Genomic DNA, 25,400 nt, shown 5'->3' on the forward strand with positions numbered 1-25,400 from the left:
GAAATATGGAAGGGCTTCGGGCCAACAGATAAATTTTCAGATATCCTCGGTTCAGTTCGGACATACAGTGGATAATGATCTTAGGGACGAATTGAAAGGGGTGCTCGGTATCACGAACCTGGGTGGCATGGGCTCGTACTTAGGTATCCCGGAAAGCTTAGGGGGTGCCAAGACGAAAATATTCTCCTTCGTGCAGGACAAGTTGCAAGCTCGGGCTAGTGGGTGGCCGGCTAGGCTTTTGTCCAAAGGTGGCAAGGAGGTAATGATCAAGTCCGTTGCCACGGCTGTTCCTACTTTTGTTATGTCATGTTTTCGGTTACCCAAAACGGTTACGAGGAAATTAACTAGTGCGATTTCTAATTTCTGGTGGAGCTCGTCGGGACATTCCTGAGGGTTGCATTGGGTGGCGTGGGATAAACTCTGTTCTGGCAAAGATACTGGCGGATTGGGGTTCCGGAGTTTGGATGATTATAACACTGCGTTGCTAGCAAAGCAGCTCTGGCGTCTGATCAGAGTACCGGATTCCCTTTTCGCAAGGGTTTTTAAGGGACGCTACTACCGGCATTATGATCCTTTTGATCCAATTAAATCTTACTTACCCTCATATGGGTGGCGGAGTATGATTTCTGCTCGCTCTCTGGTGAATAAAGGACTCATTAAACGGGTAGGATCTGGGACTTCCATCTCTGTATGGACCGACCCATGGATCCCTGCTCAATCCCCGAGACCAGCATTAAGCACAGGGTCGGTTTTTGACCCCTCGCTTCGAGTTATAAATTTCATCGACAGGACCTCAAACTCCTGGGATATGGCTCAGCTTACGGCGACTTTTGTTCCGGAAGATGTGGCTCTTATTTCCGCCTTGCCGATACGACAACCGGATAACCCGGATCTATCTGGCTGGCATTTTACCAAGTCCGGTAAATATTCGGTCAAATCAGGGTACCATGTCCTCCGTTCAAATATAACAGCTCATACTAATGCGGAAGTATTTGGACCAAGCATTGTGCCTCTTCAGGCTTTTGTATGGAAAATCAGGTGCCCACTGAAACTACGACATTTCATGTGGCAAGTGCTTTCAGGCTGTGTAGCGGTCACGGCGAACCTCCGGAAACGGGGTATGAGCTGTGATACAGGGTGTGGGCTGTGTGGTTGTCTGGAGGAGACAATTAATCATACTCTTTTCCAGTGTCCGCCAGCTAGACAGGTTTGGGCTTTGTCGAATTTTCCGACAGCCCCTGGTCTTTTCCCCTCGGATTCTGTTTTCACAAATATGGATTTCCTATTTTGGCGGTTTCAAGACGTTCCAGGTTATGCCTTTTTCCCTTGGATTTTGTGGTATATATGGAAAGCGCGAAATGATAAGCTTTTTGGTAACCTTGACTCCAATCCCCTAGCCATTTTGCGGCTAGCGGAGGATGAGGCAAAATCATGGGCTTTGGCCTAGGAGGATGCATTGGCCTTACCTACAGATGTACCTGCGGTGGCGGGACGAAATGGAACTGGGGGCATAGGGATCCCTAGATCTCTATCGAGCTACATTTGTTGTGTTGATGGTTCTTGGAAAGTGACAGATCAGTTTGCGGGTAAAGGATGGTATTGTACCTCACCTTGGGGTGAGGCACCTACTATGGGTGCTGCCAACCACCGCCGTAGCTTATCTCCTCTTCATGCTGAGGTAGAAGCCCTTGTTTGGGCTATGCGTTGTATGATTGGGGCAGATAATCAATCTGTTATTTTTCTCACCGACTGCTCCGATTTAGTGAAGATGGTGTCTTCGCCCTCTGAGTGGCCAGCTTTTACGGCGTATCTGGAAGACATTCAAGCGGATAAGGAGGAGTTTGTTTCCTTTTCTTTGGTCTACATTCCTCACACGCAAAATAGCAAAGCGGACAATCTCGCGCGACGTGTTCGCACATTACCGCATTCAGCTACCTATGTAAACAATGTTCCTACATATTGGCTTGTTTGAGCCAATCTTGTATTCTGTTGTCAAAAAAAAAAAAAAAAAAAAAAAAAAAAAAAAAAAAAAAAAAGTCATTGGTACTTTGAGGCTTTGAGCAGCTCGTGATACTCGTGACTCCCACTTGTTTATGGAGCAATATAATAAGTTTGGGTTTTGGATCGTCTCAAAAAAAAAAAAAAGTTTGGGTTTTGGATCGTCTCAAAAAAAAAAAAAAGTTTGGGTTCTGTTTCTAAGTTTGCAAAAAGTTTGAGGTGAAGAGATTGGTTGGTTTATTTAATATGTTTTGTAATGGCAATATAATGAGTTTGTGTTTTGTTTCTAAATCATGTGTTTTGTTTGGTTGGGTTCCTTAGAATAATCTCGTTTATGAGTAAGCTTTTTTTTGGTCTTTTGGCCAAAATATTATATGAGACCAACAAATAAAAAAATTAGCACTTTGTCAGTTTTTTCAGCTCTATAATTTCTAAAGACAATTCAAAATTTTCAAGATTTGCAGAGAGTAAAAGAAAGTGATACATGAGGAGAAGAGTAAAATCAAACTTGCTAGTTGGCATCATCATAAGCGTGTCTTTCAATATAAGAAGCTTCCGCACGAGCCTCCTCCAACTTTGCTGAGAGCTCTTTCATGAAAGCTGTGCTTGTTCCGTGGCTGATCCGCAGAACGTCAAATGCCTTAGTCAGTGAACTCACCGCCTCTTTGGTTTCCCCCAGCAACCTGAAACATAACAATTATAGAGAGTTAATATCCGCAGAATATGATAGAAACAAACACCAAGTTATTGCACTCAGACTCGGATCAACATAGAGTTAATAAGGACAATCATTTCCTACAGGCACACCATGAATCAGTAATGTTTGTATCCACACTTCCGCAGGGATTCAAGCTTAGGGGTATCCAATTTCTAACCACCAAGCCAACCTCTTTTGGTCAATACGGAGGGTTGCATCTAGGTCTACTATACATATTACTCTGAGGTCCTAATCGGAAGTCACAGTAGAGTAAAAGTCTCAAGCCACTATGGTAATGTAACTGGGAACATGTAGTGGAATGGTTGCTTCAATAGTTTAGGAATAACACTTATTTGGTCCTATCGATATTTACAGGAGAATCAAATCGACGTGATATAGATCATAATTGTGTCTTCCAATTCAGTTTCAGTCTCTGCAGCTCAAAATCTAATCCAGGTAACACAGTAAACTAAAGAAAGGATAAAAGACGTTTTAATACCATTCGAGTTTTCCCTGGGTATAGAACTGCAGTCCAATCAAAGGATGGGTTGCTGGATATACTCCTGCAATTTTATAAACAAAGTAAGCACAAGTTATATAACCACCAAAAGAATTTGAATGACTCTACGATTACTGTTAGCTGTTTCTGTTGAAAGACTAATTAGCAGCCATTAGTACCAGTACAGTTGGTTTTTGATACTGGTAGTGTAAGCAATTAAGTTCGTACAGTAATTATAAGAAAATGTTCCAATACAGTAATTATAAGAAAACTCTTGAGAGCTTCGAAGATATGTTTAAAATATAATTCCCACACCTAGATCTATATACTAGAAGTCTAGTTATTTTTTAAGATGTCCAAAAGAAAAAGAAAAAAATTGATAAAACTTCCTGCCTCGAGAAGCAACGTAATAATCAAGATGAAGCAGACTGATCAGGATTAAGTAGACATACTTTGGTAAACAGGGACTATTAGTCTGCAGTAATTTAAAGCTTCTCTCCAGCTTTCTACATCCATTAGAATCTGCAAAAGAGTGCGTAACAGCAAGCTTTGAGACACCACATTTGTATCTTCTTTTCAGAACTCTGTACAACTTCCAAAAATCCAAAACCTTCTTTCTAAAAAAAATTACCTTGAGAAGTTTTTCACGGGTTCTCATTAAAGTGATGGAGAAAGAATTGTAAAGCTTAACTTGTAGTCTCTCAATTGTCTTATATAGTTCAATAGTGGCTTGTTTATCTGCAAATGGTCAAAGATTCTCTCAGACAAGTTGCAACACAGCTCAATGTAACCAAGATCAGTTAATCTTGTTCAGGCATATAAATGCAAGCATTGGAGGAAGCAAAACAGGCAACAGATTACTTTCTGCGGAAGGAGATGCAGGAGCCTTCTCTGAAACTCTTTTGATATCACTTGCTAACTTTTTAACCTCTTCCTTGCTCCTTAGAAGCAAGCATTTCTGGCAAACAAAGCCTTTTTCTTCTGCAAAAGTAAACAAATGAGGATTAGAGAGGGATCAAGAATGTTCTTAGACACACAAACTACGTAGTTAAATCTTAACATACCAGGATCACGGAGTAAGAAACCAGTGCATTTCTCATTGGCACACCGATAGCATTCCAATATTGCACTTTCTTCAATATCATGAGGTTTTCCCTTAGATATGAAAAATTAGGGTACATGTTGTAAGAAATCTATATTGAGTGGTCAAGTACAAACTCCATTTGTTAATAATTAGGAGGATTAATGACTACTTACAAAGTTATTGCAACGAGCACACTGACAGTGGAAGAGGTATTGTTCTTTCAGAGACTTCTGCCGAGTCAGAGTGCTTCCAGCGGTTTCAATATAGCTGATTGTTATCTGACCAAAGACAAAGGATCTAACAGCTATATGTCAGTGTTCTACTAGCATATACGAAAGACTCAAGAAGATAAAACAAAGCAGAGACTACCTCTGAGTCCTTTGGTATCTTATCCATCGCCCGGACAACAGCCATCTGCTCCTCAAACACTAAAATCGCATTGGGAGAGCAGCTACAGAGCAAAAGATTTAGGCAGGAAACAAAGTGATTAAAGAACACAAAGAAAACAGATTGGTGAAGCATTTACCTGTGATTTATAATGGAAACAAAGGGAAACAATCCTATCCCTTGAGGTCTCAATTCGCTATCACAAATGGTATGAGCATTGCATGAGAACTGTGTTCAGTAGAAATGAAAGTGGCTTAAGTATATCCTGAACAACATTCCAGGTAAAGACGAGAGGAACGCAAATAAAACGAGGCCAATCTCTTTTGATTTGTAATAGTAATTTCATGAGTATTCAGATGCAAATTCATATCATCATCAACCCATCTGTATAATACTAAAAAAAAAACTAATATCAACTGCAGCTAGCAGGAAGCCAGCTCAGTCTTTGTCAAGCTAAAAACTTGAAGATTAGAAAGAAAGAAAAAGTGATGGTGTAGAACCTTTGAAAAGTTCTCGGCGATCTCTCTTAGGTCAACATTAGGTAGTTGAAGAATCAAGTTCACAAGATTAGCCATCTGTGCATACAACAACATCTGCTGTTCATCAATCTCAGACATGTCTACCAAATGCGAGGTTAAAGACTACGAATTTCCAGGGGTAAAGAGATCATCATTCATCAATATCACAAAACTATAAAACCCAAAATAGAGAGGATACGGGACACCAAAGCCTCCACCAAAGTATAATTGTCTGTTGTCGTAACTGGAAGGACCTGGACAAGAATAAGTACATTAAGAGATTAGGATACATAGACTGCTATCAAAATATAATATATTGACTTATTCTCGACATTTCAACACAATGAATCAAAGCACAAAGCATGTAAACAAATGAATGAGCTATCAAAGGTGAATGCAAGTAACAGCAGAGAGTCATAGCTGATGAAGATTACCTTTTCATTTTGCAAATTCCGCTTGATGTAAAGTTTGACCATCAGACGTATCGTAGGAGTAACAAACTTCCGTTTCTCTTTGTCAAGCCTAGAGAGAGCTTTGCATTCATGGCGATGCAACTTCCACTCTGACTTCTGAAAACAATCAAAACAACCTAAACCGAATCAATCAACAATTGAATAGAGGACTCAAACAAATATCAAAACAACATCTCTAAAGGTTACTATTATAATAAACCTGGCAAGAGCTCCCACAGTACCAAACAACTTGACAACCAGAACATCTCTTAAGGTTATTATTATCATTGGTCTTGAAACATCCATCACATCTTGATTCAGAGGACGATGTATTATTATTCGGAACACAAACATAAGGCTTTTGGCTTAGAATCACTTCGCCTTATTAAGAAAACACACAAATTATTAGTAAGCGGAAAAAAAAAAAAAAAAAAAGCGGTTGGTCGATTGAAACCCTAAATAATAAACCCTAGGGACTGGGAGAGAGAGATGAATGAACCTGGACGAAAATATCTGGTAGTGAAAAGAGAGCGGCCTTTCTGTGGGAGATTCAAAACGCTTAAGCAGCGGTCTTCTAGAAACCTCTCCAAATCCGCCATTAGTGAAGCAATTCTGAAATTTAACAACAAAATTAGGGGTCAATTCAATTTTGTTTCAGCCTCACTCGCTTGCTTTAAAAACCCCCAGACCGCTAAATTTTTTTGTTATTCCGGGTTTTGGTGGATATTTTATTAGATTGCATTTACATCCCTTTTCGAATTTATACATTTTTCCCACAATTTGACGGAGATTTTTTATTAGTTACATTTACATCCCTTTTTCTAGTTTATATAATATCCACATTTGGACGGAGACTTTATTAGTCTGCATTTGGATCCAATTTTTCTTGTTTTATAGAGATTTGTAGAAATCTGGTAAGAAGTTATTTGTGATTATGTTTTATAGACTCGAGATATTTCAGAATTTTTTTGGTTTGGAAGCCTTGATCTACATTTCAGAGTTATGTTTGCTGTTTGCACACTACTCTTCTAGAAAGCATTGTCAAGCTCCCTTGTTTTTCGTAGTGTATGGCACAAATAGCTGCATATGTAATATTGAGTTCGAATAGTTATATGTATAATGTCTTTGTCATCAACGATTTGAGGTTAATCAAAGCCTGATTTTGCCGGAAAATAAATGTTCATCAGACCCCTTTTCTTATTTATGAAGTCTTTTCAACTTCGTTTGTCACTCAAAACAACTGATTTGCATTTGGAGTCATCAATTCCGAATTATGCAGAAGCTTATGGTTACGATTGAAGGGTTATATTAGATGCATGATATATTAAAGATTAAAGGGTTCAAAAATACAATTTATAGTACAGGAAATGTTGCACAAAGGCGAGCGACCAAAAGGAGTGTGATAAAATTACATAAAGGTTACATATATTTACAACCCTAATGAATAATGTTAGCTTCCATTAAATTAAAAAAGCACTGAAAACTTAATTGTAAAGTATTTTGAAGTTAGAACCAAGGGTGCCATGTTGGATCCATCATACATAAGTTGCGAGGCGACAAGGCTGCCTCCACCAACTCGTTCACACCTCTTTGCACTGACTGCGGCGGCTCAACCGTGTTCTCATCCTACATAAAACAAAACCTATCAATATGTTTGACCTTATGATGATGATGATAAACATGATCACTATGATGATGATGCTGTATGTACCTCTTCCGAAAAGTACTGTGGGGCTATTCCTCTGATCCGGCCAATGACATCTTCCACATTGGCGTTAACTTTGTGCTTCAGCTCCGCTGAGTTCAGTGTAGCAATTCCTCCAACAGGAGGAATCGGCACACCAAGAGGTCTTCTTCCAAACCAAGACAGAAATTCATCACGGAAGAACATAGCAAGCTGATACCGTAGATGTTCGTTTTGCTGAAAATTTGCAAGACAATAGAGAAACAGAGATCAATCAATGGGCTTGTTGCATCCTTAAGTTTTTGTATATATATTTCTTGAATTATCCCTTTACCTTGGAGGAGATTACTGCTTGAGCTGCTGAACACATGGATGACATGAGGAGACCTTCGACCCCAAACTGAGAGAAGAATGCTTGCATGTTCCTTGTGAGGCGGAAAGGCACGGGTTCGTTAAATTCTATCATCCCGTTGGCGTCATAAGCAGGGTGAAAATCTGTCTGGAACATTTTCCCAGTGTTTTTTGCAAACAAGACCTTGTTCGGGGACCTCCCACCGATTTGTAGCATGAAGGACATGAAACTGGAGACAGCTAGCTGAACTGCAAATTGTTTTTTGAAAGCCCACATATGGCTTCCGCTCATCAACGTCTTGTACATGTACTGAGAGAAGATACTGTCATTAACCAAAGTTTTTGTTATGTCTATATAAGCCTGCAGACGAAGATCTCCTATTGCCTCTGCTGAGATTTGCCCTGATATAGCTTGATTAAGTTGCTCCTTAAAGTGGGTAATTGGAAGATCTGCCTCCCGGTCATTTCGTGCACAGTGATTCTCATAGACCTCAAGGAAAGTGTTGTACATGAGATCATCCTCAACCATCCGGACCTGAAACCATATATTTTTGTTAAAACCAATACTCGTCCAATGAAACATCAAATCTGAATTGAAGGTATAAAAATCACCTGAGACCAGACAGGAATGATGATTGGAGTGTGAATTCCAATGTGTCGACGTCTTGATTCCTTATGCTTATCAAACATTTGATTCATTACACGGAAAAGCTGCAAGATACGTTCATCACTTCTAGCATTAGGCGTCAATGATGTCTGGACTATAAAGTGCTTCTGCGAGCCATCAGAGCCAATCAGAGTCAACCGCCTGAAGCTGCTTCCATGCCTTCGAACGATAGGAACGTCTGCTCCAACCCTATCCAACTTTACTGTATGATCAGGTGCGACTTCCTGTTTAATTGCACATAGTTATTTTAACAATCAGATAGGGAAACAATGTTCCAACTGAAGTCTAAATTAAGAACAAGGGAAAAGTAGTCTAAAATTCCACACTTAATTCTACCTGGTCAGCAAAGTACTGCCCTGGTATCTCCACATCAACAACACTGAAGTCACGCAAAACCCTGCTCTCATCTTCCAATCTTAACACAGCCGGAAACCTATCTTCAACATTGCTCTGAAGAATATTTTTCCACTTTTTCAGTCGCGCCGTCAGCTCAGCGAGTGTGTCTGGGAATGTAGATGTACTTTCTGGATCAAGATGACGCTCAAAATCCTGTTTGTACTCTTTCACAAATTCGACATGCTTGGTTACAGCATCTGCCGAGAAACAAGCTCTGCAGACACCCGACAGCTCTTTTTTGAGTGGTTGGGGAACCTCGGCAGTGGTAGCAGTTGGATACTTGTAGCAACGATGCAACAGAGCATTCACAACCGCCAGCAGTCTTTCTTCCGGTAATGTAACAAATCTTGAACCTATTTCTGTGAGAAGAACCTGAAAAAGAAGATCACTTGCTTAGATCATCCAACCAAAAACCTGCTTGGTTGAGTCAGAATCAAAATCGAAGTTATATCTTTCTTAGTGTGTTGTATATTCCTCTGACTTATCGTTACTGTGAAAATTTGCATGTGTTCAGAGCACTTTTAATGAATATGGTTGATATTTACAGGAAAAAAGTATCACCTCGAGTTCACTGGCTAAATTGTTATGTTTACCCCTAAGAGCTTCCATGATATCTTTAGCAGCGTCAAAAGCACCCGCAGCAGAGATTGCTAGGGATGCAACATTCCGCCTCGCTGTGTTTTCATTGTTATCATTGATACCGGAGCTGCTTTGGTGCATCGGTTGATCACTCCCGGTATGGACATTATTTTCCGCAGTGGAGCGGTCACTATCTTGCCCATGTGCATTACCACTGTCATGTGTTCCACTGGGCCCGCTAATTTGACTGCCTTGATGGATTTGAGTTTCCGATGGTAAATTGCTTCCACCGTGACCTGCACTTGCACCAGAGGCATTTTGCTGCATTCTTTGAGCCAAAACCAATCTGCCAAGTTCGGATTTATTTACTGCATCACGTCGTTCCAGCAAGTATGTGCGCAACCAGTAATAGAGAGCCTGAAACAGAAAATCGCCACATACTCAGATAAAATGATGATAATGCACGAATTAGTCATAAACGCAAAAGGTAAATTACCTGCGGGAAAACTGCAGCAATTTTCAATAAAACCAATTTGCAATGGGGTGCTTCACTTCTTTGTAGGGAAAGTAACAGCTGTGGGATCCAAGAAAGCCATACCCAGTGAGGAACTTGCTCTAAGTGTTTATCAAACACTCTGCCAACAGGCTCATTCACTGTATCAAAGCTAAGAAGATAAAGAACACGAGCTATATGACTTCTGGAATTGGAAACTCCAAATCTTATACCCTGAAGAAAGCAACTGACAGCATATTCAAGCCATATTTCTTCTTGTGTTTCTTGGTATGCCTACAAAAGTGAGTAAAATATAAGTACAAGGAATACAAAATTTAGGAGAATGTTAACAGCCATATAAGAAACAGAACATAGTCACAAGAAATACCATATCACAATAGCTTCCCCAGCTTATCCATCCTTTGGGTAAATTCTTGAACAGGGTGATAGCATTGGAATATGCAATATTAGCACTTTCGGTGTCATTTAATTTCAAATGAAAATCCCCCTTCAGACGAAATATCTCTGCTTTGATCTTATCTGGAAAATACTCCAAATTTGTGCTATTGATTAGATTAAGACCACTAGCACGCTCTCCCTTCATTTCCAGATATGCTTTTGCTTGCTCTCTAATTTTAACAAAAGCTTCCTGCACTCACACATCCAAAAACAAAAGATTAGGAAGATACCTTCATAAACTTAACACTATTTCAAGCTAATAGAAAAAACGAGAGAAAAGAAAACAACGAAAAAAACTTGATGAGATATGAAACGAAAAAAAAAAGGCAAAAACTGCAGCTAGTGTAAGGAGTGCTGCACTTGACAATTTTAGAGAAATGTACCTGTACTTCCATAGTTGAGTGTCCATACATTTTTTCAAGAATCTGAACACAAACATCATAAAGCCCTTGTTTCCGAGCAATCCTGGCAAGCTTATTGACATTCCATGCTTTGTCACGAAAACCAAGGTGATGAAGTGGAGAATTTGAAGTAGCAAAGTCCTTAAATGCATCAATAACAACATTATACATTTCATTCCTCCACTGTAGCATATCGTACCAGACTGTCATATTATCCCATTCATTTGGAGTCCTCAGCCTCCAAGTCTCAAGAATATCCTTCAGATCTGCATAACGATTTCCAAGTCCACCAACTGCAACATTTCCTGTGCCTTTACTCCCATTTGCGATGTCAACATGAATTCTAGCAGACTCCTGAACCTCAACTAGTTGTTGGAATTGCTGCAATAGAGGCACTCTAGCATGAACAGACATTTCAGGCAACTGCCACCACTGTTCCAAGGCAAGATCAACGCCTTTCCCCACTGTGTTTTCAGCATCTCCAACACCATTTGAATTTCTGTCATGAAGGGCAAAATAAGATTGAACCAAACGAAGCTTTGGAGTCTCTTCCACTTGTGCCTTTGGTATAACGTGATCCTTCAAATATGCCCAATCGGGTAATTTCCAAAGACTATCAAGCAGTATTTCATAATTCTCAATGCTTTTTCCAAAATCTACCAGGGCATCCCATTGACTAAGCTGACTGGCGCAGTGGAGCCACTGCTCCTCCCACAGACACATTTCAGCTTTAGGGACTGTGTTGTTATACGTGCCTTGGGTTGCCTTAACCATTGCCTGGTAAAAGAGGCTCTGGGCACGCTGCCAAAAACCATGCTGAACTAATGAAAGTCCAGCTCTCGTTTCAGCAGTGATGGATCTCTTCTTCCACAACCCAAATCTCATATCTTCTTCGTTTAACAAACGATAAAGCTCAGCAAGAGACTCAGCACATTTTGTGTCATTCATGAACAACATCACATGGCTCTCTAGCAACGCCAATGCGAGATGCCACGCATTGTACGTTTTTCCAATATATTTGATAAGCTCACTAGGCATCCTAGGTTGAGGGTGGCTCAACTGAAGCCCTTCCAGAAGTGCTTGCACAACATTTGGCCGGTGTCCTTGCTGCTTCTTATGGTAGTCCTTCGATAGTAGAGAAATCATAGGTTTAGCCAATGCTACCTGTTCTTCCTTGAGCAGGGTTACCCATACAATTGGAAATACCAAGACCCACAAATGATATGCAACATTGGCATCCGTGTGAGCCAGCTCCCTTAAAGGGATGACGACATCAGCCACCTATAATGGAAATTTAAAATAGTTATAAGCTTCAATATATGAATAACGACGTGATACCAAATCAATCAGGTGGATAAATATGCCTAGGGACTTATGATAATTTAGTCAACATTTTTGATTAGGTATTATAACAAAGAGAAAGCACCATGATAACACAAAAGAAAGTTTTAAATGATTCGTAAACACCTGAAGTTTGCTGGTCGCGCTCAGAAATTGTGCATGCTTCATAACGATACTGTCAAACATTGAAGCAACTTCTTCGGGACCCTCTAAGTTAGCAGGAACTTGATGCTGTATTCCAGGACTATCTGAAGGTAAAAGTGGTAGTACCCTCGCGGAATTTGGGGCCAGGCTAATTGGCTTGTCCTCAACTAAGATAGCTAAAAGGAGATCAAGACCTTGTTTGAGCCAAAATACATCACTTAAAGCTTCCCAATCCTGAATTTGAATAATGTACTGCAACCGCGCGAACAAATTTTTTCCAAGTGACTCGTGATATAACAAGAAGAACTTCCTTCTCATATCAGGATCACTTGCCCTTAAACCAAGCATAAAATGTCTTTCTACTTTCAGAGAGACCTCTTGTCGCAGGCCCAGAGGATACCTATTCATTAAATAGATGAAGAGATATTATTCCTAAAAGCAACAGTGTGACACAAGGGGAAGAAAAAAAGGAAGCATAAAACATACTTTGTTGAATCGGCACAAAGTCCATATAACAGCTGAAGATACTTCTGATCCCACTCTTCCAAAGCATCAGATGAGAAGTGTTGCTTATCAATATAAGAAAGCTTATTGAGAAAAGTAACTACATCCTTTTGGGTAAGGAAGGAACCAGACAAACCAGATGTGCCTGTTTTGCTGAAATCATCCTCAACCCACCTTTTAATCATGTCTAGTATGCAGAGAAGCACACTAGCATCTGTACCCTTTTCGGAAAGCAATGTGTTCAAAATTTGAGTAACAGATCTTTTGCAATCTGCTATAAGCATGACCGTTTCATCAATAAGTTCCAAGACCGACTTTATATTACATATGACTGCTCCAACATCAGCAGTTTGACGAGAAGAAGTTACTGCAGAATCCGAGTCTGGTCGCTGGCCCTGGAAATGGAAAGGAAAAGGTCTAGAGTAAGCCATGATTGGGGGATAGGTTATCTAGTCACCATCCATTAGTCACATGGTTTAAAAAGGGTTAAATTACAATGGATAGAAATGATATCTTGAAGTTGATAATAACATAAACCAATGAGTCTGAGTAGCTAGGTGAAGTAAGAGGGGAACCAGTATAAATCCTGACATTAATGAAAGTTATTGGTGCAAAGCTGAAAAGATGCATAGGAGATTCTAAAACTCACAAACGTGGCAAATACCAAGTAAATTTAAATTTTATTTCAAGTTCCCATACAAAGGAAAGCAAACAGTATTAAACTCTTAGCAGAAAAACAAGTTATTTAGTAAGAATGACGTACTTGTCTAGGATGAGAACCCACTGCTGACCCCAGGTCCCGTGCAAGGCGCTGAAGGATACGCACCAACACATATGAATCAACAAAGTTTTTATGCACCTTGGCCAAGGTTTTGATGACAAGAAGTACAAAGCTTATTGAACCGAAAGAGTTATCATCTCCTGAAGCTTGTGGGGCAGTAACAGTATTCACATGTTTGTTTATTAGCTCATTGACTTTCTGGTACAATAGCTTTATGTCAGGAGGTGTATTGACGGCATCCAGGGGGAATGCAGTGAAGACCATCTTCAGCAAGGAGCACAATGATTTACCAGCATCGAGCATCTTGTGTTTGAAACACGGTTCAAGAATCTAGTGAAGAAACAAACAGTCAATCTAGTGAGCAGCAAACAAACAGCAGTATTGTGTTTCAAATTTAGGAATAAAAGCTTACTGCAGCAAGTATACCTGCGAAATCTGGCTGATGTTGTTCCTAATGAAAAGATGAGGCTGCTTCTCCAGAACTTTGTTCATGACATCCAATCCCTGAGCAAGTGCTGTTGACGGATCTGACTGAGATGGTGGCATGCTGCTCAGCAGTTTTTCTAAATAGTTGAACTTGACATTGGCATTTGGCCAAACCTCCAAAGCTTGTGAAAGCAAATCTAACGCTTGTTTGTACATGGTGTTGGTTTCTCTGTCCTTAGGTTCAATTACCAATGCTACCTGTTCAAGAAAGTGAAATATATTAAAATTAGAAAAAAGAAACTAGAAATGAGGTCATTTCCGCTATATACAACTCGACTCGACTGATCGGACTAATTGAAATAGCTGGAGCGATGGCATGCACATACGCTCTTAGACATGAGGTGCCATGGTTACGAGAATTGGAAAGCTAACCAAAGTAAAATATATGCTCAACAGTTGAAGGTACGAGAATAAAGCCTTACTCTTATGAGAAAATTAATGATCATTTCTTCCATGGCAGCATTTGGCTTAAATTCCTCGTCAGGCTGGGTAGCAGATCCAGGAGTTTCCACATTGGGGATTGATGATGCACCGCCAGGTGACATAACACAGATTGATTGGAGACCAGGTTCAATTTTGACTCGTTTACTTGGATCTTCTGATGTGGCAGATCCGTCTGTTGAACGCTTAGGATCAGCACTAGATGAAGTATGCAACTCATCATTAATCTGACTGGTTCCATCAGTATCAGTCACCATTTTCATTTCATTCTGTCTTTGCCTTTCCCAGCTGACAACCAATCCAGCAAGTTCAATTGCGAGCCTCCTATTCTCTGCAGTAGTATTATATGGCAAACCTAGACGACTTAACGAATTCACCATTTGAGGAACAAATTGTGCCCTACAGCTGTAAAAGAGATCTGAATGCCGAACAACAAGTAGGAAGATGTGGATCAAATTTGGAATTGAATGACCTTCCTCCACCAAAATTTTTTTAGTGTATCTTATCCAGATTGGCATGCGTGAATCTCCAAGAGGTAGCCTTTTAGGCAAAGCTGGCATTAGAATATCCAGGGCTTGCTTAACTAGCATCTTATTCTCCGGCTGGCATGTCCTAAGAAGTGCGACAAAAACCTACATCATTGGCAAACATTTGTGTCACTTAAAAAATAAGACGAAGTTGTTTTGTATGCATATGCTTCTCTTCAACTAATTCAAATTGAAGGAGAAGTAACGTCATAGACAAAACTAATCAAGTGCATGTCATAGTACCATGAATTCTAGCAAACATGCATTATTTAGGCAAAATATGCATTCAGATCTAGCTTCATGTAGACTATCAACAATGGCACTGTAAATTATTTTCACTTAAGCTAATAATTATTGACCGTCTCAGTCATATACAAAAGTTATGAAATACGCTGAAATCAGAAGTTTAAGGAAAAACTTTTTTCTCACTCTTCAAGAAAATCAATAAACATCACTGACATACGAAGTTTTACGGTACCTGAAGAATGATCTTCTCAGGAGCCTGGTAAGCATCCAAGAAGTGGCAAACATTAACAAATGCCCACTGTTTACTGGCGCTATCTTCCCGTTTGAGATGATTCCATCCAAACTTAATGAGCTCTTTTCTATGACTGACCAAGTCACTCTGAAGATACTTCAGAAGCAATGTTGCTAATTGCAAAAGTTCAATTCTCAAAGGTTCATCATATTCAGCCGAAACCTACAACAATCAAGAGGAGATTTAACACTAAAATCTTAATAATTCTGAACAAGTGGATAAAAAAAAATGAAAAACTTTTGTAAACAGTGTTACTACCAAAAACCTGTACAAATATCTATTCATAACCAGTACGAATCTTCCCCACAATTTTCTTGATATTTTTGCTTAGGAAAGAAAAGAAACCTACCTCTTCGGGTGGATCAAGAAGCCTCTCAACAATGGTTTTGACTATATCAGGGTCAATGACCTCCCAAGTTTGGCCGTTTTGGAAAGCATGGGCAAGCATTGGAAGAATAAGCATTTGCATTGCTTGAACTAAATGATCATGGCCGAGTTGTCTGGAATGGAAAAGGTTAAGAAAATGCAGGAGAAGTGCTCTTTTCATGTTGGGCGGATATCCTTCTGCAACCTGATCAATATATCTCATTTGTTATACTACTGCTGAAAAGTGCGAAAACTAATGGGATTAGAAAGAAACTGTAACTAAATTTTAAAATCTCAGATACCTCAATAATGTAGAATTCCTTCAAAAAGGTGTAGTCAATGCGGCTATGGAACAAGAAAATGGAGAGAATATCGAAAAGAACATTCACTTCAGATTGTTCATGCCGTAGGTAATTTAAGAAGCACTTGACAAGCCACTTGCTCTCTTTCACCTTAGTTGGAGAACACAAAAGAGTTCAGATTCCAACTTTCATATATCTTACGTAACTCAAAAGGAAGACTATAAATCATCAAGTATCACAGCTCTGTTCACCACACCAATTTAATTTCTACATCAATTTACGTTCAATAAATAATACGAGATGGAATTGAAACAATGTCAGGAGAGTTCCAACAAGAAATCCAAGAAAAAATGTGGATACTATCTAACACAGGCAAATCAAGAATTCAATGGAAAAAAAATTAACACATCACAGTGAAGCCAAATGTCTAGATATGGTCGAGATAGAAGACACTACCTGAACTAAATTCAGCTCTTGCTCATTCTGCAAACGAGATATCCTTGCAGGTGATTTCCAAATGAGAACCAAGGTATCGAAAACACTGCGGTTACTCTGCAACCAGCTGGGTATCAGTTTCACCATTGTTTTGATGAGATAGAGCCCCTGAAAATACGCATCCGATGCTATATAAGCCTTTGTTGATGCCACATTAGAACTCTCTAATTTAACAGAGATATGCTTTTCATCTCCAGATGATGTAGCGGGAGGAGTTGAAACTGTTGTGCCCAATGTAGGATCAGGTTTTGGCAAAATTTCAGGAAAGGCGCATGACAGTATCTTCTGTGGAGACTTTGCAAGTTCTTCTCTTAACGGCTGGCCAGCATCTGATCGAATTATATACATAAACCTGCGTTTTGTTTTTAAGGGAGAAAGCACGTATTGTTAGCATATTACAAAATCAACAAGATGAGGTGAACGAAAGCTTATCATAAGAAAGTGTCCTCACCTCCGAAAATATTTTGGTTCACTTAATCTAGAAAGAAAATAATCAACAGCTAGGGCCGCATATCGATTCAAAAATTTGGTAAGCGGTAGACGGTATGGGCTATTAATCTCACTGTACACTTGCCCAGGAGGAAGAGCTGCTTCTAAGTCAATGGTTAAGGTTACAAGTTCATCTAGAAATTTTGATGCAGCATGTGGGAGTAAGTGGAAGAGCTCGATAATAGCTGCCATGGAAACAAAAGAAGATTTGTGTTCAAGTGAATAACCATATGACCAGGCATCAATTAGTTATAAAAAAAAAAAAAAAAAAAAAAACAAATTACCAGCTGCTATTTTTGGCTCTTCTCCAGCTTTCCATGATTTCTGGGACTGGGCAAGTTTCTCCGGCTCCAACCATTTTTTAAGGTGCTCCAGCAACTTGCCTCCTAATGTCACATTAAACCAATTTGACAGAAGTTCAAGAAGGCGTGCCAGACCTTGCAGTAAAGGCATACTGAGATTCTTTGTGTGTGCGAGATTAACAAGTATCGGCCTGAGGCTACTCTGAAGAAGTTCCTTGGGCATCCGTTGTTGATTGATAACCTATATCAGAAAATAGACTTTCAAAAAACGAATTAAATCAATATGAACAGAAAGTTAAAGAATATGATATCAAGAAATAGATTCCAATGATAACTCCATTTCGCAAGTTCCTCATATTCAAGAAGGCAAGTATTGCATATAGCAAGCTTAAACCATGGTTGCACATATCAATTACCCCCAGAAAGGAAAACACCTAGGCTATTACGAATAGGAATATCCCAAAAAACTTCAAACTATATGTGCATGAACGAATCCTGGCTAAGATAAAAGACAACTACAAACCTGTCTTAAACCCTCCTTGGCAACCGCCACGATTTCAGGTGCTCTACATGTGAGAGACTTGAAAAACATGGAAATTATTTTGGCACGTAATTCATTGTGAGTTTGCGTTCGGAAATCAGTCCACGCCATAGTTGTGCACAGAAGCTCAATACAAGCTGTTCGAAGTCTGTTCAATGATGTAAGCACTTTAGGATTCATCAACTTCACAGCCCAGACAGTTTCATCAGCCTCAGCAATTTGTAATGCTTCTTGCAGAAAATTCACCAACTCTGGAGTCACTTTTAAAAGGGGGGGCCTCAGAGCCAAGCAAAAATTCAGAGCTGCAACGGTTCCAACCTGTAGGTAAATATAATAACGTAAAAATTAAAGACAGGGGAAGACAAGAGAAAGAGATACACAAAAAATAAATAGCACTGTGAGGCACCTGTTGATCAACTGTCTTTGATCGGAGTGGACGCATTATAAGTGGCTGCAGTAATACTTGGTACAAAGGCTCCAGCAACTCAGTTACCTCACTTCCAGTTCGGCTAGCTAAAAGTGCAAGGCAGTTCTGTACATTTTTCCTCACGGGGATAGATGCGTTAGGATTGAATAACTCTGTGGCAAGATATTCTACAACATCTTGAAAGCTTTTTCTACGCGCTTCACTGTTTGCTTCATCAACATTATTAACCACACGTAGAATCTGCATAAGAACCTGACTTGTCTCTTCTTGCTCTTTGCTAGCATAAACAGGAAGCCTCTTTAGAACATACACCAGACCACGGACAATCTTTACTTGGAAATGACATAATGTTTCAACATTCACTTTTCCAACCAATGCACCTAGACCCATAACCCCTCCCATCTGCGCTTGCCAAGTGCTCCCATAACAGCCATGCAAAAGCCGAGGCAAAAGTTGTTCAAAGACTGGTATTCGCACACTTGGATGGGGTGAATATACTGGATTTGTAGAAGGGCTCGAGACAATCATTGAGGCATTGTGACCACCCCTAGCCATCAACACATCAGCATGTTTGACACGAGCGAGGAACAAAAGTGTTTCAGCAAAAACATTTAACGCATTCAGAGCAGCTTTGGCGTGGAGCCTGTTTTCATCTGCAAGCACATCGACCAGTGCATCTAAAAATATCAAAGGATCTAACTGCTTTAAATTAGATGATTGATTACTCTTGGATCTGGAACTTGTCGAAATCACAGAACCACCGAGTGGATTAGTACTGGTTGATGCATTTGAGGAGGTATAGTCAACATGCAAAATAATTGCAAAATGCCGACAGATGTTCTCAACAAAGTCATCGTCTGTGTCACTGAGATCTGGATCAGAACTGGCAGCAAGTATAGTGATCAACAGTGTCTTGAAGATTGACTTCTCAGCCATTAACTGAGTCTTTGTTTTCACTCCTAAGTCAGCCTATGACAGTAAAAAACAGCCCACTTATTAAAATTGAATCTTTCTTCAGCCTAGTAAGCAAAGCGAAACAAGTATTATAAGGAAAAAAAAGTTCATCTAGAGGAGACGACATATATACAAGATCAGTTTTCTATCAAGAAAATGAATGACAACAAAACGAGTATTACAGAATTATAATCATGCCCCAGGTCAATGTTGGTCAATCAAGATGTCTTTCTCTAATACCAACTGTCTTCAACATCAAGTAATGTCATTATCCTAGTCGATATGCATGATAATAAATGGTATTGATACACTTAGAATGTGCCAAAACTAAAGAAGTGGACAAATAAGTAAACCTATCACTGAGATAACCTCTGCCATGTGGAAAGAAAACTTGATATTTGACCAGTAAAATACAGAGTCCAACTATGACAGATTAAGATTATAAAAATGATACTTAAAACTAACCTTGATTTCCACTGATTCACTCCTGTGCCACGATGAATCAACAGAGGAACGTAACAAAGTTGATAATTGCCTAGGCGTTTGACCCACATCAGTGACACATCCAGGCAAATTAAGCTGCGACAATAAGCATACACGGAGGAATTTTAGAGCTTGCTTTCTGTAGTATATGTCCATGCCGTGATTTCTCTGAATAACCGCTGCTACTGCAAGATTAATAAATTTGTCTAATGGCACCAAAAAAGGTGTTGATGGCTCAAATGTGAGAACTAAGCGAAGCCCGTGTTCTGGATTATCTTTGCATTCAAGTGTAAGTGGCTCTTTCAGAAATCTTCGGTTGCGACCACCCAACTTTCCAAGGATTTGTAAGGCTTTCTTACCCCAAGGATATGGCACAGGCCTCAAATGGGACCATAATGCTAAGATCACTTCAGACATCACATTCGCCATGCTAGGTTCTAGGAAATCAGGATTCAGACTATCCACCCAGAATTCAAGGGTGCGTAACCCCAAGCTCACAAGTTCATCGCTTCCCCTCAAACAGAATACAAGAGGCTTCATGAGACGGGGAAGGTATGGCAATAAGGAGCTTAAGCGTGCAGGAAGCGTCAAACAAAGCTCTAACAAAAGATCTTTCATGTCCTCCCCAGCTGGACCCTCGAGCATTGTCAGAAGAAGATTAAGACAAGGTAGCAGCATAGGTATCAAATCTCTCAGAAGCAGCTCATATTTACATCCAGCGAGACCTCTGAAAACAGTGCGGAGCAATTGCATATAACCAAGAGGTTTTTCAACTTCCGTAGCATTCTTCATGCAGACCTCCATGATAACAGGAACGTGGTGCTGTAATATTCTTTCAAAATCAGATGGTGTTTTGGTGACAGCCCCAAAGATGCATCTGAACAGATGCAAAACTAGTTTAGTTGCAGCTGAATCCGGATTCTTCAGAACATCAAGCTTGCTGCTAACTAGTAAATTAATCAAAACATCTGCAAATGGCTTGTAAACTTTGGGAGCTTGCAGAAGTGCTGCAAATATCTGAACGAGTTGGCTGTTGTTAATCATGCTCTCAAAAAGCTCTGGCATGCATAAAGAGAACATGTCCATTAGGTCTCGAGGTTCCATAATAGCAAGAATCTGGGAGAAAAGATTAAGCATTTCCTTCTCCTCATCCTTCTCTTTGAAGAGAGCTAAGCAGTGGACACCACTCTTTAAAACACCAGAGGCTTTCCACACCTGCATAAAGGTCGAGATTACTAAGGTTTATAAACATGCACTGTTAATGACTAAAGTACACAATCTTACAAGCAATACCTCATCTTCTCTCATTCCTTTAAAACCCTGCGGGGCAGATGATTGTGAAACAAGAGCTTGAGGGTTCATCCCCTGGGCAGCAGGAGAAACCGTCATAATTGATATACTTGCATGAAAAAACTATAGAGCACTGATACAAGAGACAACTGAACACAAACCTGAGGTCGAGGCAAATGTGCATGGGTTATACTCCATATTATTGTTTTCATTCCTGAACACAAATCAGAAAGAGAAAAATTATTGATCGTCCAGTCTAGACTCATGATCAATGTAAAAAGATAATTCTGCTAAGATTCAGTACCCATGACCAGTGTCTTGATCAGATTCTTACAATCATTCACTTCTTTGGAATGTTCAACAGGAACCTGCAAATTCAAAACCGCCTGCAACCAATGTGGTCTAGCTATTACTAAAACTTCAAAGAAAATATAAGAAGTTAATCCAAACTTCAAAGATAATCCATTTGTTGTTCCAAAGAAAATATAAGAAGTTATCAATAATAAGACCGCATAATGCTTTGTAAATAGACAAAAAGCCTGGTACAAAATCTAAGAATCCAACTTAAATTATAATATCACCTATACTCCAACTTGAAGCTAAAGTGGACAATCCGCGTAAGGAAATATGATTAGCAATCCAGTTTGAATATAATCATGTGCAAGACGATCCCACATTGGCTGATAATTCGGGTTACTCACTAAAAAAGCCACCAGTATAAGAGATGACACAAATTACCTGGACAGGAAGTTCAAGCTTCGACCTTAAAGTGACCCGATCCTTTCCCACCTCACCCTCCTCCAAAAGCTATGAATCGCAAAGCAAGAATTGGTAAAATATCCAACTTAAGAAGAGAATTAGCTGAAGGTTCAAGATTCCTTTTTATTAACCTATTAGCACCTCTTTAACGGTAACATAAAAATATAAAAAATGACATAATTCGGGTAACATGAATCCAAAGCAAGAATTGGTAAAATATCCAATTTAAGAAAATAATTAGCTAAAGTTTCAAGATTCCTTTATATTAACCTAGTAGCACCTATTTTAAAGGTAACATAAAAATATAAGAAATGACATATCAAGCAAGAATACTTGTTAACAGATATTCTCAAAGACATCTGGAAACGGAAAGAGATAACAATAAAGCAAATGCATCTTGAAACTTGCCCCTGAAGATCAAGTGATCAACACAATAATTGATGCACATCTTTCCCAATCCCAAACACTAGAAGGGCAGAGACCAATTAAAAAGCAGTATAACTTGGTTTTGAAACTTTAAAAACAATAAATCATCAGTGTATAGAAGAAAATCAAGCCAGAAAAAGTTGGAACTCTTGATCACAACAGTCGCTTTTGAAAAGCAAACAGCATTACCTGAGGAATAGTACGCTTGAAAGTACTGAATTTCCCCACAAAGGCATCCAGGATACGTCCCTATATACAGGTGTACCATGAGTTACGTTAATGGATAGAGAAGCCAATAAATTCTAACGTGAGCTCTCTAGTGAATTTATACCAGTAAAATCCGTGCTTCATCCATTGACTGCTGATCAACATCTTTCTCAAAGATTGGTTCTACCTGTATCAAACACAAGTTTTGATTGAAGCTTAATTCAGAAAAAAAATAAACTAGTATGCATATTTTAAGCAATTTTATCGAATTTAACAAGACAAGCAGAGTCAAGAATATAGAATTACCAGATTCAGCATCAGCCTGGCACATGTTGTATGGATGCTAAGAGAGAGGGTAGAGTCGTGCATGTTTCTTGAAAATAGGTAGATGATCCGAGATAACTGTGATGTTATTTATAGTTAATTAGAGGAGTGTAAAGGAAGTACATTCACTAAGCAGGAAAAAAAAAAGATGTTTTATTAAGAAAGCTTGATGGTGCAAAGAGAAGTGATCAATATGTTAGATTCCTAAGATTTTCCATACACAGAGAAATAGTTGGGTATCATAATGAAGTGTTTTCACTTATATTGGAATCTAGGCGGTCAAAATCAACGTTTCACATTAAATGCTCTTCATCAGTAAAGACCTGAGCAAGAGAAAGATCTCCGCGAACATGGTGAACGATTTCCGCGAGTAGACTGTAAGCCAAAGGCCTCAAAGACTCGAAACATGCTCGCCCAGTTCCAACTAGAACCCTAACACAGAACACAAAGAAGAATACCTGACAAAAGTCATTATTTGTTGCATGATAAATTATATGCGAACTAATGTTGTGCTTGATTCAACCAAACAGCTCCTTAAGAAAATACTAAAATTCTCAAATTTCAGATGTTAGCCTAGTACCTCTCATCTAAAAGAGTGTCAATAAGAGGAAATAAGCCTCTCTTGAAATCCGTCCCAAGAACATGCTTTAATGAAACTAAGAGTTCCTGCATTTCGTGAAATGGAAATAAATCTTTAGCTGCAATCCCTTAAATGTGTCACCATAGAAAACATACCGATATAAGGAAACAAAAGGTTTTCAAGTTTCAACCTTTCTGATAGATGCAGAATCTGAACAGGTCACAAGCAAATTTACAATGCTTTTGCATATGCTTTCTTCATGCGGTCGGATATATTCGGCACAACTTTTTAACAAATAAGTTAAAAAAGAAACCGTCTGCAAATAAACAAAAATCAAAAAATTAATATATCATGGCATCTCTCAGTTATGAACAATATAATTCAGATGAAACAATGAGTCGGTGTAGGCCTTGATATAATAATATTTCCAACTACGTAGAAAGCTTTGATTTCCTTTCATACGAGGACCTTTCTTACGAGGAAACATTGTCTCACCTTAACCTGTGCACCCTTCAACTCTATGAACTGAGGCTTCAAATGTGAAGGGACATTCTCAGGTCCAGGGACAGATATAGCAGCAACCATCAGCGGAAGTAAATGAGGAATGTTGGTCTGAACGAGTCGGCTATACAGCTGAAAAAGGAACATAACAACAAGGGGGCTCTCTGTGATAATCTTGAATGACCGAGTACTGGGGTTAAGCTGCCCATTCCCAACAGGTGCGGCAGGGGTAAGGGACTGATCAGAAGTCGTAGGCGTCTCCATAGGCTTCACATCTTCCATTTTAACATTATCGAAAAAATGGCTGACGGTGAATCTGAAAATGGAATAGATCTTGCAGACAAAGTCTAAAAAGGGTTGAACCTCGTTTTCTAGTGTGGGCCTAAAGTTCCTAAGAAGGTCAAAGATGATGCGAATGCAAATTAACCCGTTTTCTTCATTGTCAGTGGTGAGCACCTGCATAGCAACCTTCAAGAGGTCCTGAACAAAGGGACGAAGAACCTCACTGTGGGGAAGACGATTGAGGATCTCAACCACAATGTTCCGCAGTTTGTGTTCTGGATTATCAATGAACTGCGGTTTCGTAATCTGTAGAAGAATAACTGAGAATGCTGGGAAGTAGCATTTTAAGAAATTCAAGTACTCAGCCGTATGCGCTATCTCTAGACTATCTCTGACCTCCACCACCATCTCAAGCCTTGCTTGTATAGCTACACAAAAATGAAATTTCCCCACAGAGAGAAATAAACAAAAATTAGATTTTTATCCTTTCGCAGCTAACAACTTTTACAAGAACTAATTCCAATTCAAGACTAAAACTTTTAATACGAGAATCATGAAAATTACGTAGGAAGCTGCTTTAAGTTAGAGAGAGTGAAATAAAGAGAGAATTACGTAGGTCAGGATCCACGAGACGACGGGAGTGTTGCTCGAAATTCTGAATTGGACTCATGGTTGAACCAAAAGAGAGCCCCGAAACCACAAAATGCGAAATAATTTACACGGCGGAGCTCTTCCACCGATCACAGACGCGACGATCTCTTACAAGTTCCAGACTAGGTCAAAATAAGCTGAAATTAGCGAGGGCTTTTTTCTATTTTACAAAAGCTACTAAACTAAATACAATTCTCGAGATTTCCCGAGAATCATAAGAGAAACAAGGTCGAATTTGAACACGACGACTATGGAAGATGAAGATGATGCTTCTCTAAGCTAATTTCCCTCTCATTTTTTTTTTTTTTTTTTTTTGTGGTTTCTCAGTGACTCTTTTTCTTTGAATGCTGAGTTCTGTGAACTCTACAAGAGAGAGGTGAGATCGCCGACTTGTAAGTACCGCCCAGTTTTGATAGTTTCTTTAATGGGCTCACAAATTAGGCCCAACTAAGTTTCCAGAGGCCCGTAATGCTTTTTAAAAAAAAAAAAAAGAGAGGAGGAGAGGTGTTGTTATCAAAGATGGTCACAATTAGCTAACGAATATTAGACAAGACCAAAACCAATCACTATAATTTCAATTAAGCAAAAATTTCA

The 25,400-nt window shown here is 39.3% G+C and overlaps 2 protein-coding genes across 3 annotated transcripts; both read right to left on the reverse strand.

Annotated features, from left to right (window-relative positions):
• Positions 1–2,373: 2,373 nt before the first annotated feature.
• Positions 2,374–6,420, reverse strand: LOC104747622 (histone-lysine N-methyltransferase ASHR1). Of its 2 annotated transcripts, none has more exons than XR_015581478.1 (14): positions 6,135–6,360; positions 5,856–6,016; positions 5,618–5,752; positions 5,383–5,437; positions 5,166–5,284; positions 4,805–4,893; positions 4,648–4,729; positions 4,452–4,575; positions 4,259–4,349; positions 4,056–4,175; positions 3,826–3,932; positions 3,647–3,716; positions 3,195–3,258; positions 2,374–2,681 (listed from the first exon to the last, which is right to left on the reverse strand). XR_015581478.1 is itself a non-coding variant. In XM_010469287.3 (14 exons), exons 1-14 carry the CDS (start codon positions 6,232–6,234, stop codon positions 2,510–2,512), a joined length of 1,470 nt encoding a protein of 489 aa, XP_010467589.1. In that variant the 5' UTR covers positions 6,235–6,420; the 3' UTR covers positions 2,374–2,509. The 2 variants fall into 2 exon arrangements, 1 of the variants encoding a protein (XP_010467589.1); XM_010469287.3 differs by having other exon boundaries at positions 4,452–4,556; positions 6,135–6,420.
• Positions 6,421–6,938: 518 nt separating this feature from the next.
• On the reverse strand, positions 6,939–25,184 carry LOC104748833 (uncharacterized). Its single transcript, XM_087486852.1, has 35 exons — positions 24,768–25,184; positions 23,868–24,583; positions 23,563–23,688; positions 23,373–23,458; positions 23,116–23,224; positions 22,775–22,870; positions 22,593–22,655; positions 22,451–22,510; positions 21,815–21,883; positions 21,381–21,462; positions 21,238–21,290; positions 21,080–21,151; positions 19,769–21,001; positions 18,329–19,318; positions 17,905–18,240; positions 17,364–17,622; positions 17,042–17,264; positions 16,552–16,942; positions 16,096–16,245; positions 15,777–15,998; positions 15,368–15,589; positions 14,344–14,994; positions 13,862–14,119; positions 13,418–13,765; positions 12,637–13,049; positions 12,133–12,550; positions 10,648–11,946; positions 10,194–10,454; positions 9,809–10,099; positions 9,295–9,729; positions 8,674–9,105; positions 8,283–8,561; positions 7,654–8,205; positions 7,347–7,556; positions 6,939–7,261 (listed from the first exon to the last, which is right to left on the reverse strand). The coding sequence occupies exons 1-35, from the start codon at positions 24,823–24,825 to the stop codon at positions 7,142–7,144; spliced, it is 11,583 nt and encodes a 3,860-aa protein (XP_087342978.1). The 5' UTR covers positions 24,826–25,184; the 3' UTR covers positions 6,939–7,141.
• Between the last annotated feature and the right edge of the window lie 216 nt (positions 25,185–25,400).

The sequence above is a fragment of the Camelina sativa genome, chromosome 15, assembly GCF_030686135.1.
Source record: "Camelina sativa cultivar CO46 ecotype springtype chromosome 15, ASM3068613v1".
Lineage (NCBI taxonomy): Eukaryota > Viridiplantae > Streptophyta > Magnoliopsida > Brassicales > Brassicaceae > Camelina > Camelina sativa.

Excerpts from the sequence above, each read along its gene's own strand:
- LOC104747622 (XM_010469287.3), bottom strand. The coding sequence starts at position 6,234 with ATGGCGGATTTGGAGAGGTTTCTAGAAGACCGCTGCTTAAGCGTTTTG. Across the intron at positions 6,017-6,134 it reads TACCAGATATTTTCGTCCAG|GCGAAGTGATTCTAAGCCAA; the intron begins GTTCATTCATCT and ends TTTCTTAATAAG. Across the intron at positions 2,682-3,194 it reads ACCCAGGGAAAACTCGAATG|GTTGCTGGGGGAAACCAAAG; the intron begins GTATTAAAACGT and ends GTTATGTTTCAG.
- LOC104748833 (XM_087486852.1), bottom strand. The coding sequence starts at position 24,825 with ATGAGTCCAATTCAGAATTTCGAGCAACACTCCCGTCGTCTCGTGGAT. Across the intron at positions 21,463-21,814 it reads AGCTTGAACTTCCTGTCCAG|GCGGTTTTGAATTTGCAGGT; the intron begins GTAATTTGTGTC and ends CATTGGTTGCAG. Across the intron at positions 10,100-10,193 it reads GGGGAAGCTATTGTGATATG|GCATACCAAGAAACACAAGA; the intron begins GTATTTCTTGTG and ends TCACTTTTGTAG.